This window comes from Lycium ferocissimum, chromosome 10, assembly GCF_029784015.1.
Source record: "Lycium ferocissimum isolate CSIRO_LF1 chromosome 10, AGI_CSIRO_Lferr_CH_V1, whole genome shotgun sequence".
Taxonomy (NCBI): domain Eukaryota; kingdom Viridiplantae; phylum Streptophyta; class Magnoliopsida; order Solanales; family Solanaceae; genus Lycium; species Lycium ferocissimum.
This window is the reverse complement of record NC_081351.1, coordinates 25,188,101-25,202,264: the sequence shown is the minus strand read 5'-3', so window position 1 is coordinate 25,202,264 and position 14,164 is coordinate 25,188,101. Positions and strand designations below refer to the sequence as shown.

Here is a 14,164-nt window from a genome sequence, read left to right as displayed (position 1 = left end):
ACATCCTTCAATTCTTCTTCAATGTTTTTCCGTTTACTGAGTTCCTACTATGCTTTCCGTCTCCTACTTGGTGAGGTAAACATTCCTATTCCTAATTTTGGATTTAATAAACATCACAAGAGAATAAGAAGGATGGAACCGGTATTCCGACACAAAACACAAATATATGTGAAAAAATTACTACTAAATTTCAATAAATATTAAATTTTGAACCCGTGATTTCAAAAGTATAATGTGTTTCATGCTAGAAACTTAAAGGTTGAATCCTTCATATTTAAATTGAATCCATCTCTCGTCCGCATTACCCCAACCCATTGACGATCGTTTTTACCTATTTTGTACTATACCACTGTGGCATCAGGGGCGGCTCAACGGATCTCGTGGCCAAAGGCGAAAACATATTAAGAGGCCCTTAAATTTATTTTATAAAATTTGTACACTAAAAAAAAAAATTGCGTTCTAAACAACAAATTTATCATTTAAGAAAAAAAGAATAGCGAATTTAAAAAAATAAATAGGAAGAAGAGAACAAAGAATAAAGTGGTGAATTATCCGATGTTGAGGTCTAAACTCAAAGTGAAAATTTTGATTTGGCTATCATCACAGACAAGAAAAGAAATGAACATATATAACGTAATAGTTTAAGTTTTGAGCATTGACAGTGTCAAAAATACTTATACCTTCTGATCAGTTTTAACTATATTCTATTAAGTAGCACTCATTTGTGAATATCTAAAATAAATTGTAAATAACCTAATATAATATGTTAAATTACACTAAAAGAAAACCGGTTCGTGAATGCTTTTTTTTTTTTCATGCAGTTTCAGAGAAGATTCTAAAAGAAATTAATTATGTTGTCGATGTATGTAACTTAATTCTTATATAAAAAGGATAAAATTATAATTGATGAGTAAGGAAAATATACTAATTAATGAGTGAAGAAAATTATCATAATTTATGAACTTATTGGTATAAAATAACCTTAATCAAATAACAAAAAATATACTATAACACTTTTATTTATAATAATTATATATATAAATTATATAGTATGTAATAATAACAAAAATAAAATAAAATTGGGGCCCTTCAAATGCTGGGGGCCTAAGGCAACGGCCTTAGTGGCCTAGCCTTAGAGCCCCCCTGTGTGGCATACTACTATTTATTCAAACAATATGGTGTTTTTCCTGCTTTTAAGGTTCTGAAATGGAAGTTGAATATTACCCTGCCATGGAAGATGTGATTCTCCAGAATGAGGCTCAAACAGATTTATATATAATGTCTCAGGAACATTGGTAAGTTAAGATATCAGGAACAATTACTTGAAATCTTGGATTTGTTGTTCATGTTATCAATCATTTATGTATTATTACATGTATAACGCTCAGCAATCCTTATCCATTTCAAATATAGAATTCAAATATATTAGCGGATTAGCCTTACTTATTTTTTCTTTAACCTGTCCGCAAACAGATCACTGGCCATAGGTACTCGCTAAGGTAAATATCCTCTTTCTCCGCTTTTGAGATTTGATTTTGGTTAGTATTTCATGTTTTTATGTATCCATTATTTTCAATTTCTGTTGGAATTTAGATTCATTTTAGCATTTATAATAGTTTTGTCTGTCGTTTCTCTTTTAACTGCAGTAATTTCTTAAGAAAAATTTAGTTAAAGAAATCTAAAGCTCCAGACTCACACTCTATGCTCTCTTCTTTAATCCGAACCTATGATACATATCCTACTATAGCCCCGGCTTCTCACTCAACATATACCTTCTTATTTATCTATATTTATCTCTTTTTACCTTATTTTTTGTGGATTAGTACTTTTTTCTCCTAATTATTATGTTTAACTTAATTTTAAAAATATAAAAAAGTGGTTAAATACGTTACGTAATTGAATGAAGAAGATGTTTAGGAACATGAAATATGAAAAGACTTTAGTCCTCTCCGGTCTCTTCCTTAAAGTTGTAATGGCAGAATGTTGATTATCAGTTATATAATTGGATTTAATTAATCTTTAAAACTGATCTCATCAAATCATAGGAGCAGAGGAAAGCCATGAGGGGAGGAGAATTCTTCCAGATTTCTGAATACCAGGCATAAAAAGGTCTCTTTCTTTTCTTTTTCCTTTTAAATCTTTTTCCTATTATCAGCTTTCCTCCATTTTGAGTTGCAGTTTTAGTTCTTGAACTTTGAGAAGAAAGAAAATACAGAGGGAACATAAAAATAGGATCTTTAGGTGGTGAAGTATCAGTACAGAAGAAGAAGAAGAAGAAGAAGACAGTGTGGTTATATCCAAGAATGATGGGTGTTCATACTTCATCCTTCTGAGAGATGGGTCATCCTTCTTCCTGCTTTAATGGCCTCTATGTATGTTTTCGGGGTAAGTTTGAGAACATTTTTTCATAGATTTTTTAAAATAATTTTTTATCTCACTTATACTCTTTTTTGTTTCTGTATTCGCTTATTGAAAAATATTGCTTGGAACTATTGCTCATTTATACCTTTTTTTCCTGTACTTTCTTATTGTAGAAGTGAATTCTGTGGATTGAAAAATTCGAGCCTTCATTCCTTCATGTTACTGTATCGTTGTTTTTGGTTTTTAGCAACTACTCTTTCTAAAGTTGTTGAAAGCTAACAAATGGCCAGAAAGAGTAAAAATTGCGTGAGAAGCTACTGATATTTGGAGGCTTTTGGGATTAAGTTAAGCAAGCGAGATAAACTTAAGAGAAAGATCAGAAATTTAAGGGGTTGGCTCGGCATGAGCTTGAGTTCCTCAACCTATCTCGCTGAGTGACTGAAGGTCTGTCTTTTTGTTACCATGTCAAAAACTAACATGGCTCCCACTATGTAGTATGCAACTGTCACTGCTCGATACATGTATGCAACTTTTTCTTTTAGTTATTTCACGATTATATATATTATTCATGGTTCAACGGTTTGTTCATTTTCATGTGTTTGTCGTTCATATCCAATCACTCTTTTGCATTACTGATTTTTGGCTTAAAGCTATCATTACTTAGTTAAGAATCATGCTTGTAGCCTCTGTTGAAATGTTTTGAATTATTGATTCCTTTTAAATACTTAGTAAGTTTGATGAATATAATGACTGGATACAAGAAATGTTATCATCATAAATGGCTATAAAATGGCTATCATGTGGGTGATGCAATAGGAGCTTTTAAAGAGAGAGAAGTGAAAAACCAATGGTACATTAACAAACATTTTTCAACCTCCAGTTAATATGTAGTTTAAAATAGTTGAGAATTCTATGTGTTATAGGTGATTGAAAAACATCGCCGGCTATTTTCTGATTCAAATCTACTAAGTAATAATTTGAGAAAAGAGAACGGATTCTAATCTTAATACGAGGAAAATGGACATAAAATCGTAGACTAGATGGTAATTATGTTTTATTTTGAGGAGTTTAAGTGAAATTAGTTTAGTTCCTTTACAAAAAATAAAATGTATATCTTATAAAAGCATGCTTTAAATGACAAGATAATGCATTAAAGATTTCACACAACTTCAATGTTTTAAAATTTGTCTTGCATGAGCAAGAGAAGGTGGTCGGTCTAATGATTTTTGTTGCTAATTGAAACGTTCGTATTTCATTTATACATATATTTACCTTACTAATTTACAGCTGATAATAATTTTATTTTTTTGTGTAATTTTATTTTTAGTTTTACTACTTCTAGGCTTCCTTGAGCCTCCTCAATCAGATAAAACTTAAATAAGCTTTGATTATATATAACTTCCTTAAGTGTTTTCTCATAAAAAAAGAGGGATAGTATATGGATCCATTATTAGCTCGATAGCTATTCTATAAATTTACTTATTCACCGCGCGAAGCACGGGTATATTTACTAGTGTGTATATATATACACACACACATATATATATATACATATATATATATATATATATATATACATACATATATATATATATACACACACACACACACACATATATATATATATGATATATAATATATATATATATATATATATATATATAAACTTTAATGTCTTGCATTACACAAAGCCACACAAAAACTCAACAACAACATACTCAGTGATATACGATTGTTTTCCTAGCAACAATGATAGCCCTAGAATTCCCACTTGCAAGTTCCAAAAATAGGAAGCTCAGCTTAAGCCTTTGAAGGGTTGTTTGCCAGCAGGAATGCCATGTTCATTCTTTCAAATTGTACTAAAGTTCATTCTTTCAAATTGTACTAGTAAAAGTGAAAAAATAAAAAGATCTTTAGACCTACTACAATTTACTATGTTGTGGAAAAAGAAAAAGACCTTTAGACCTACTATAATTTACTATGTTTTTCTCTGTATACTAGTTTCTTGGTATTAGGTCATGATCTTCCAGTTAATTCAGTAATAGTCAGTCCATTCACACTTTCGCGACTCCTGCTATTGTGACTCTAATGAACCACGGGCAGTTTTGTCGATGTGAAAAACAACTGCTCTGCATTTGTCACAACTGCTCGGAGAGCAAGTTCTTCACCAATCATTTGCTCAACCAAATGATCGTAATCCTGCTCAAAGAAGTAAGGTTTCAGGGCGCACAAAATTCAACCTTGACATTCCGCTCTCCAGAAGGCAAACCACCTGAACCATTGAAGGTCTGTCTTGGGCACGACATTGACAACACAAGAGTCCAACAAGGAGGCATCCTAAAACTTCATTCCAATCACCTGGTTTTTCTATCATTAGATCCAGTAGTTCTATGCCCTTCCTTTCGTTTCAAATTCTCCAAGCCTGACCATCAAAAAATCATACATGTACAATGATTTAGCACAAGGTGAGACTTCTATGTAATATATATTAAGAAAGTGAAATAGTCACCATAACCAGGGATGATATACTTACATAGCCTACAAGACCTATTGCAACGACTAAGTTTTTGTTCATGAAAAATAATAATCAAGACAAGAAAAATAGCGACATGAAAATAATATTTCATTTCAAAGATTTCTTGGTATTGCATAAATTCGGGGGTTACAATCTCCATAAATTCTTAAATAAAAAGATGTAATCCTCGGATTATTTTTCCTCACCACCGTCAATCAAGGGGTTTGTTGGAGGTGTGGAGAGTTCTTTCAACAAGGAGGCATCCTGGTTTTTCTATAAATCCTGCCCACCACTTGGAGATAAAGACTTCTTAGTATGCGAAAGACTTGCGGATCACCCTTGGAGCTGAAGCTTCTTTATGTATTTTTCTTGATACCTTTTAGCATTATGAAGACCCCTATTTATAGTTGCAGGGGAGAACTAGTTCTTTCAATTAAATCCATATATGTTGGACTTATGAGATAAATCCGATTATATTGTATAGCCCATAATATTTGTTTGGACCAATACATCTCGAATTTTGAATATGATCCAAATTAATTTTTGAATTTAAGTCCGACTAAATTTCAGTGCCTATACCTATATTATAGATATATATATATATATATTATATATATATATATATATAGCAACTTAAGTTCATATGAAATTACACACATGTAGTTTGTCTTATTATTTTCTGACTTTTCTAAATGTGAAAATATAGGGTAATAAGACCTTGGGAAAGTAAATGCATGTAACTGGAATTTCAAGATAATTTCAGGCGACACTAATACATTTTCCCAAAATAATTTGTTGAAATTGTGAATCATCTTATCTAAATGTTCAATATACTCCCTCCGTTCACTTTTACTTGTCCACTATGAACTTTATACACTTCTTAAAAAATAATAAATGCAGTGCATATTTTACCATGACACCCATATTAATTGATGTATAATTGCATTTGTGTCGGAATGAGTAATTAATGTTATATATATATATATATATATAAATATAATATATATTTTCTCTTGATATGAGAACATGAACAAGTAAAAGTAAAAATCTATTTATGGAATAATGGACAAGTAAAAGTGAACGGAGGGAGTATTTTAGTATGGCTAATTCTTTATTAGTTAAGTCTCTAACACGCCTTTCCACATGTGAGTATGTTTTCGGGTGGTACAAGCATTGATAAATCTCTTTTTGTAATACCATATTAATGTTGTGTATAAATGTGTATTTTTACTATATTACCCTTATCTCTCTCCAATAAATTACACTCTAATCAATATTGATTACTTTAAAAAACAATTAATGTTAAGGATAAAAGAGGAAAAAATTAATTAATTGTATCTTAGTTTTGTAAATGGACAAGTATTTTAGCACAAATATTTTTAGTTGTGACTCAATGCGAACATTAATCTCTAATATTTGCTTTAATACCATATTAAATGTGTATATCATTCATTTAAAGTTTTAACTTTAAGAAGGTACAATACAAAATAGGAAATTCATCTTCCTATTCTCTCTCAATATCTATTTTAACACTTTATTACTATTAAACTAATAAAAGAATTAATGTGATACTGTTTATTAGACTCACGAGGAAGATGACGGGGAAGGAACATTGCACCATTGTAGCCCATAAACTAGTGCCATGACTTCTGCCTCATTGTCGAGTCACTAGCGTAGAATTTTAAACTCGTACTCTGTCAAATTTAAATATTATGCATCTTGCTATAAAGATGGTTTGTCTAAGTTACATATATTTTTGTTCAAATTACTATTTGAGAGATTCAATATGAGTTGTTTTGACAATTTATAGGCCAGAAAGAAAAATGTGCTTAGTGAAATTATCAATGTACAAAAGTTATTAGGAATCACCAAGTATTTACACACATCAAAATTTTACCTTTAAATTCTACATAAATCACCACCAAGTGTTAATTTGAACTAGCTTCCTATAATTTCTACTAAGCCTTGGAAACACAATGTGCATTCCAGTATTTTTATTTCTCATTTGGTCATGCAAAGCAACTAACTGTTCGATCATAAGTTGAACTCAAATGGAATAGTGAGGATTCATCTAGCCGACCTCAACTTATTTGGGATTGAAGCATAGTTGTTGTTGTAACTATTGTTCGATCATGAGTTGAGCTATTTTTTCTACTAGCCTTGGAAAAACTTTGTGTGTTCATCCAAACATCTCTAGCTAGGAACAAAATTATTAAAGCAACTAACTGCTCGATCACGAATTGAGCTTGAATGGAACAATGAGGATTCATCTAGCCAAACCCCAAATTGTTTGGGACTGAGGCATTGTTGTAACTAATAGCTCGATCATGATGAAGTCTACTTCAAGAACACGGGGAGAAATGATGCTTATAATTTTTACATCAGTTTCAGAGCACCGGGCCGGACATCATCATCTGGGATAAAAAGAACTGTGGGATAAGTTGGCAATCGAAGCAGAATCGCCTTCTTTAAGCGAGTACTTCTCCCAAGGGTCATGAAGTTCCATGGTTTTCTCATCCACAAATGGCGGATTAGTAGGAGGAGGCAACTCTTCTTCTTTCTTGACGAACATTTGTAATGCCCTTGACATGGATGGCCTTAGTGTTGGGATCTCTTGAGTGCACAAAAGTCCGACATGTAAAACTCTCGCGACCTCATTTTTCACATTGATTGTGTGGTAGTTATGCAACATGAGATTCGGATCGAACAGTTCCTCCACTATCCCGCGTTGAAAGTACTCCCACGCCTGTTAATTTCATCCAATATTAGTTAAGACCAGTGAACAAAAAAGTTTTTTTCAAGATTGAAAATTTTGTTCAAGAAAAAGAGTGATTGATCAGAAATTACAATGGAAACTAAGCTCTTTGTGTATTCGGCATTTTTTCTCCTGTTATTTTGCCTTCCGGAAACAATTTCTAGTAGAAGAACTCCAAAGCTGTAAACATCTGCTTTTTCTGTCAATTGGCCATGTGCTAAGTATTCTGGAGCCATATATCCCCTGCATATTAAAAAGGTAAATCATATTAGTCTTCGCGTTTTTGTGTACTTTCATGCGACAAATTAGAAAATGAGACGAAGAAATACTAACAATGTGCCAGCAATGGCAGTGCTTATGTGACTCTTGTCTTCTTGGAATGACCTAGCCAACCCAAAATCAGCAATCTTTGCACGGAGCCTTGAGTCCAACAGGATATTGCTTGCTTTTATGTCTCTGTGAATTATTCGAGTCTTTGTGTTCTCGTGTAGGTATACCAAACCTTCCGTGGTCCCTATAATTATCTCGAATCTTTTCTCCCAGTTTAGAGCTTTACCTTTGACAGGATCTGTCAATTTTAAGATTAGAATCAAGACGCGTGACAAAGTCATTTTTGTGGTCATGTGAAATCACCATTTAGTTTTAATGCAAAGTCTCTTATTAGTTAGACCTCTCTATAATAATCATCCTCTATAACAACATTTCACGACTTCTCTGTAACAATCATATTCTATAACAACATTTCACTATAACTGTCAAGTTTTCTTTGGAACCAATTTTCATGTTATGTTATATTACATGTTATCTATAACAACATTTCGCTATAACAACAAAAAAATATTCAGACAAACGACGCCTTTACGGGGAGGTTTGGCTTTAACTTATTTTCACTTTTGTTTTTAGTTGATGTGATGATGACACGAGTTCAGCTTAAATGGAATAGTGAGGATCCATATAGCCGACCCTTAACTTGTTTGGGACTGAGGCGTAGTAGTTGTTGTTGTTGCAAAGTCCGGTTACTTACCAAATATGAAGCGATCAAGACTCTGGTTAGGGAGGAACTCGTATACAAGAAGGCTTTCCGGTCCTGAGCAGCTGCATCCCAATAACCTTAACAAATTTTTGTGCTCAATGCTACTGATTATGTTAACCTCGTTATAAAAATCTGCAGCTCTGTGTTTGTTGTTGAAGAACAGCCTTTTGACAGCAATCTCTCTCCCATCTGCCAAAACACCCTGCAACAGATCGCGCCTCAGACTAGTTTTAACGCGAACACTTCTAGTATTGCATTAGTGTGATGGACGATTAACAACTTCCAACATATCAATTTGCACTACATTCAGCCATTATGTACCTTATAAACCATGCCAAATCCACCTTGCCCGAGCTTGTTGGCCTCGTCAAATGACCCTGTGGCTTTGTCAAGTGTCGAATACTTGAAGTTCAAGCTGTTGTCATGAAGGATCTTCACTAATTTCTCGGCATCATTTGCGCCTGACAAGTTCAAAGTTTCCAGGAAAAGAGACCGTAACGCCTCAAGTTAATTCTTGGTTGTTTTCATTACAGTTGCGTGCAGCTAAAAGAATTTGCTATTTTCTGCTTTTACTGAACCAGTTTTAGCGTAAAGATACAACATATGTTCATCATCGATATCCTAAATGACTTCTATAACTAATTTTAGCACAGAAGGATTTACCTTTTCTCTTCTTCTGGATTTGCTTGTTTTTCCAGACATAAATACCAATGACAACACCTACTCCCAAAATGAGCATGGAACTTACAATGACGATGACAATGACTGCAACTTTTCCTGCAATATGATCATTCGAAAGTAAAAAAAGACCATTTATCAGCAAAATTACTTTTTCAGCAGTGTTATCAAAGCGAAAGCGCAAAAAAGCTCTAAGGTCCGTCGGGGCTTTAAGCGCAAAGCGCAAATAAAGCGTGGGCCTTAATGAAGAGGGCTCAAATGGAGAAAAAATAAAAATATGTACATGTAGTTCAAGACTAATAATTATAAGCATGAATAACAAATATATGGACAAAGAAATTGACAAAAATTATGATAAAGTGAAGTATCAGTTGTTTAGTGTCCCCTTTTAGGATTACGCTCATTGGCAAGGAAAAGTATGCCTTAGAGCTAGAGCCTTGATGACGACAATGAAGCGTCCGTTAAGCGAGGCGAATCGCTTAACATGTTTTGCGCCTCGCTTCAGGGCTTCAGCGCGCTTTAAGCTTGCCTTTTGACAACACTGTTTTTCAGTCGATAAATAACAGGTAAACCAGGACAAAAAAGCGTAAAGGTACCTCCTGATGACGAGCCTCCACTGGTAGAAATAGCATTGAGAAAATTTGTATCGGAATACCTCATGAAGCATCCGGTGTACAGCGCTCTACCTTCCGACCAAGGCAAGCATCCCAACATGGAGGCAGATGCATTTTGCAAGCACATTGTGCAGGAATTTGCGCTCAGCGTCCTCCAACAATTAGCAAGAACATAAGCTGTCTCGTTGGAAGGACCAGGCACTGACACTTGAGCACGCGCGTAGCCATTATTACTTGGTGCATTTGCAACTGCTTGCTGAACGGCTTGCCTAGCATTAGAAGTAGCAAAATTAGCTCATGAAAATATGAACCGCCCAACCCGCCCAAGTTTGGGCTGGTAATTGACCCGCCCATTTATTAGCTCAGCCCATCAAAAAATTGGGCTGATTTGTAACCCAAATTGACCCATGAGAAATCTTGTCAAAAATATTTCAAAAGATTTTTTTTTGTTTGATATGTTATAAAAAAAAATAGTTTTATTAGGGACTAAAAAATATAAAAGAACAAACAAAGAAATTAAAATTTAGCAAGAGTTGGGCTTGGTTGGGTTATGACCCACTTTTTAGCCCAACCCAATTCAATCGCCCATTTATTAACTCAATCCATTTTGACCCGTCCAAATTCAGCTCAACTCGCTCATTTGACACCCTTACCTAGCATTCTGTTGGAACAACGAACCCTTTGTCGTCCTGTTTCCGCATACATGCCTGTCTTCCGGACCTAAGTACTGTTCATAGAATGTGTAATTTTCTGATCTCATAAAGCAACCATCAAGATAAATCCGCGCTCCGTTATAAGGGAAGCACTGGGGAAGAACAGTTCGCGCTTCAGCATAACATAAGACGCAGTCGGATAACGAAAGATCACCATAGCATTGGGCAAGTCCATAGTCATTATCTGGTCCAGTGCCAGTAACTGCTACTCCATATCCTCTAGTTCTCATTTGTTGGCTTATAGTTTCCATAGTAGCAACAAAATTTGGGACGAAAATCGTCGTGTTATGCTCGCGTTGGTTTCCACATATGATCTGGACTGTCTGGGATCTTGGTTCAGACACTGATGTATCTGGTAGAAGTAGGAACAACACAATAAAGAAGAGACTACAAAAAACTGAAGGGGCTGGTATCTCCATTTTGCCAAATGAACTGTACAACATAGAAAAGAATGTGAGAGGACTAATTGAAGTACTAAAAATGATAAAAGTAAGAAAGATTGAATGACTAAAAACTCTGAAAGATTATAATTTGTTCATTGTGAATACAACTCTACAAATGAATATTAATCTACAAGATGGTGATAATTCAGGTAGGAAAAGAGAACAACAGATTTTGGGTGTGAAACTCGCAAAAAAGTGTTGGTTCATGTGTGTTTTTTAAATTAACTCTTTTTAAAAAAAATCATTGATATAGTATTAAATTAATTAATATTTTTTATTAATTTTTAAATATAGACAAGTTTAATATGTTCAGTGGTTGAGCAAACTAACAGTTTTAAATATTTAGTATTCAGATCTTAATACTTATAAATATATTCAGATTCAGACGTTTTAATCTTACTTAAAAAAAGGAGACTTAGCCCACTTAATCGAATGGCATAATACTTCAAGACCCCTAAATTTGGCACCATTTATTTGATGCACGCTCAAATTATTTTTTATCCTAATTATCTTCCTATAATTGACTATTCGTTAGTATTTACCCCCTAAATGGATACCTATCACCCATCACAACGTCGATGATTTTCTCTTCTGTTCATATACTTCTTACCAAAATTTCAAGTAAAAAAAAAAAAAAAAAAGGAGAACAAGACGAATAACTAATTAACAAAAGCCGCTAGACACGCCGTCCGTCCAATGGTATAAATTCGTCTTCTGGAACTAAGACATAACTTGAATCTCCTATAGAAAAGTCTTAATAGCATTAGAATGTTATCCATCCAAGAATTTCTGAAAAAATGACATCTCTCTACTATTCCATCCACTTTAACCGCTGTTAGACTTGTGATTTTTTACCCTCTCAATATTTTACACTATTTTGTTCTTGGACTTTATTTCTAAAGCTCGAACCTGAGACCTCTTACTAAGGTTGAAGAAGTACTTGCCACTGGCACCCACCATAACCATTGAAATTTTCTCTTTTGTTCATATACTCTTATCAAAATTCCTTCTAAGCTAAAATAGAACAAATAAAAGAAAAAAAAAACTGGATAATTGTTCTATGCTGAATCTAAGACATAATTATTGTATCTCAGTGAAAACAGAATAAGAAGTAAGAAGAAAAGAACTCACAAAGTCCGAATTTGCCGGATTTTGAGTCTCAAACTGATCAACTGTTGTCAAAGTAGTAGAATCAGAGTGACGAGGCAGAGAGTAAGTGGAGAAAATGAAGAAAAATAAAGAAGGAAATGATGAATGAATCAAACTGGAAATGTTAAGAGTGGCTTTATTAGTGAGTCGTTTTGTGAGACAAGTCTTTTTTTTAATTATTATTATTATTATTATTATTATTATTATTATTATTATTATTATTATTATTATAATATTAGTATTCACCCGATGTTCAGTACGTATCTGTACGGGGCCACCGAAAGCAAGAATTGCATAATCAATCGCATCTACAACCGAAACCCAAGTTGGAGCAGAGAATTCCACTCCTTGATTAGGAGGTTAGAGCCTTGACCGGATCTCTTCCCGGGTCAACCCACTCAATATCCGAGAGAGGGTAGGCTTTTGGTGGCCGCAGAGACGGTAGAGTAGGGGGTTGGGGGTTACCGTGCTCTATCTAGAATCGACCATGTTATATCTAAGGTAGAGTGCTAAAAACTTAAAATTTTTATTTCGCTTTTATTAAAAATGAAAAGCGGAGCCTTTCATCATCTTACCGCCCGCCGGTCGTGGCCTTTCTCGCCGGGCGAGCGCATCCGATTCGTCCTTTCTTATTCTTAAACCACTTCCCGTCGAAAGACACTTTCTAAAATGAGATTGAGTTCCTTTCCTCAACCAATTTGTTGTGGCCCCGAGATTGGTCTTTTTTTTCGGGAAGTTACACACATTGGGGTAATGTGTTCCTTAACAAAGACAACTCTATATCTAACAAGGCTCAAACTTAAAATTTTTAGTTTATTAAAAATGGAGGAGTACTTATCACTACACGTACACGTGTACATCCAACATTTGTTGTTGTTTTTTTTGTTGGGAGAAGGCAACAAGAAGAAAGAATTGTGGAGGAGGACTCGTCTATAGTCAAGTTGCGTGGGAAGTGTGGCGCATTGATGACTTAGAATGACACATTGATGACTTAGAAATATCTATTGCTATTTATTTCAATTTATGTGAACCTATTTACTTATTAGTTTATGCTAAAAAGAATGACTCATTTCTATATTTGAAAATAATTTATCTTTATACATTGATTTATAGCCACACAAAATATATGTGACTCATTTAACACTTCAAGTTTAAAAGTCTTTCTATTCTTTCTTAAATTTCGTGGTCAGTCAAATAAATTCACATAAATTGAAATGAGGGAGTATTATGAGAAGCATAATGACCTAAGGTGTGTACAGGAATTTCTATTATGGGGTAGAGATCTAAAATTTTATATCCGTCCCCAATGGAGCAAGGGCCGAGGTGTTCACCCGAATCCCCTTCGATGAAAAATCACACTGTGTAGATAAGGTTAAAATTATTTTTGTGTATATATAATGGATGTTGAACCCCCGTGGCTTCTTCGTATGTTTACTTGCTTATATTTTTGAACTCTCTTAGTGAAAATCCTGGCTCCGCCACTCTCCTTTTTAGTTACGTTCCAAAAAGAATGTCACCTTTCTATATTTAGTTTATCTATAGAGAAAAGACATGTTTTAACCCCTGAACTTGGCACGAAAACTCACTTTAGTAACTAAACTTAACTTCTATTTATTTACCCCCCTTAACAACTTACGTTTCAATTGTTTGCCACCCAAAAAAAAATAAAACCACTCTCACAATGGGAGGTGTATTACACTTACGTCATTACGTCAATGCCACATCATTGGCGTTGCCACATCATTGCCATGTCAAAATTACCAACACATCATTTTTTGTTTTTCCTTTTATTATTATTTTTCTTTCTCTTTCTTCTTCTTTCTCCTCATCCTCACCCTACTTTTATCAACCACCATCCGCACGCCGCCACCGCCGCCGCCGCTGCAAAAAATTGAACGAACTG

The 14,164-nt window shown here is 34.1% G+C and overlaps 1 protein-coding gene across 1 annotated transcript; it reads right to left on the bottom strand.

The window, feature by feature from the left end:
- Window positions 1–6,946: 6,946 nt before the first annotated feature.
- LOC132032962 (cysteine-rich receptor-like protein kinase 2) lies at window positions 6,947–12,385 on the bottom strand. Its single transcript, XM_059422783.1, has 9 exons — window positions 12,244–12,385; window positions 10,610–11,101; window positions 9,939–10,225; window positions 9,328–9,441; window positions 8,986–9,125; window positions 8,656–8,866; window positions 7,965–8,199; window positions 7,724–7,874; window positions 6,947–7,622 (listed from the first exon to the last, which is right to left on the bottom strand). The coding sequence occupies exons 2-9, from the start codon at window positions 11,086–11,088 to the stop codon at window positions 7,287–7,289; spliced, it is 1,953 nt and encodes a 650-aa protein (XP_059278766.1). The 5' UTR covers window positions 11,089–11,101; window positions 12,244–12,385; the 3' UTR covers window positions 6,947–7,286.
- Between the last annotated feature and the right edge of the window lie 1,779 nt (window positions 12,386–14,164).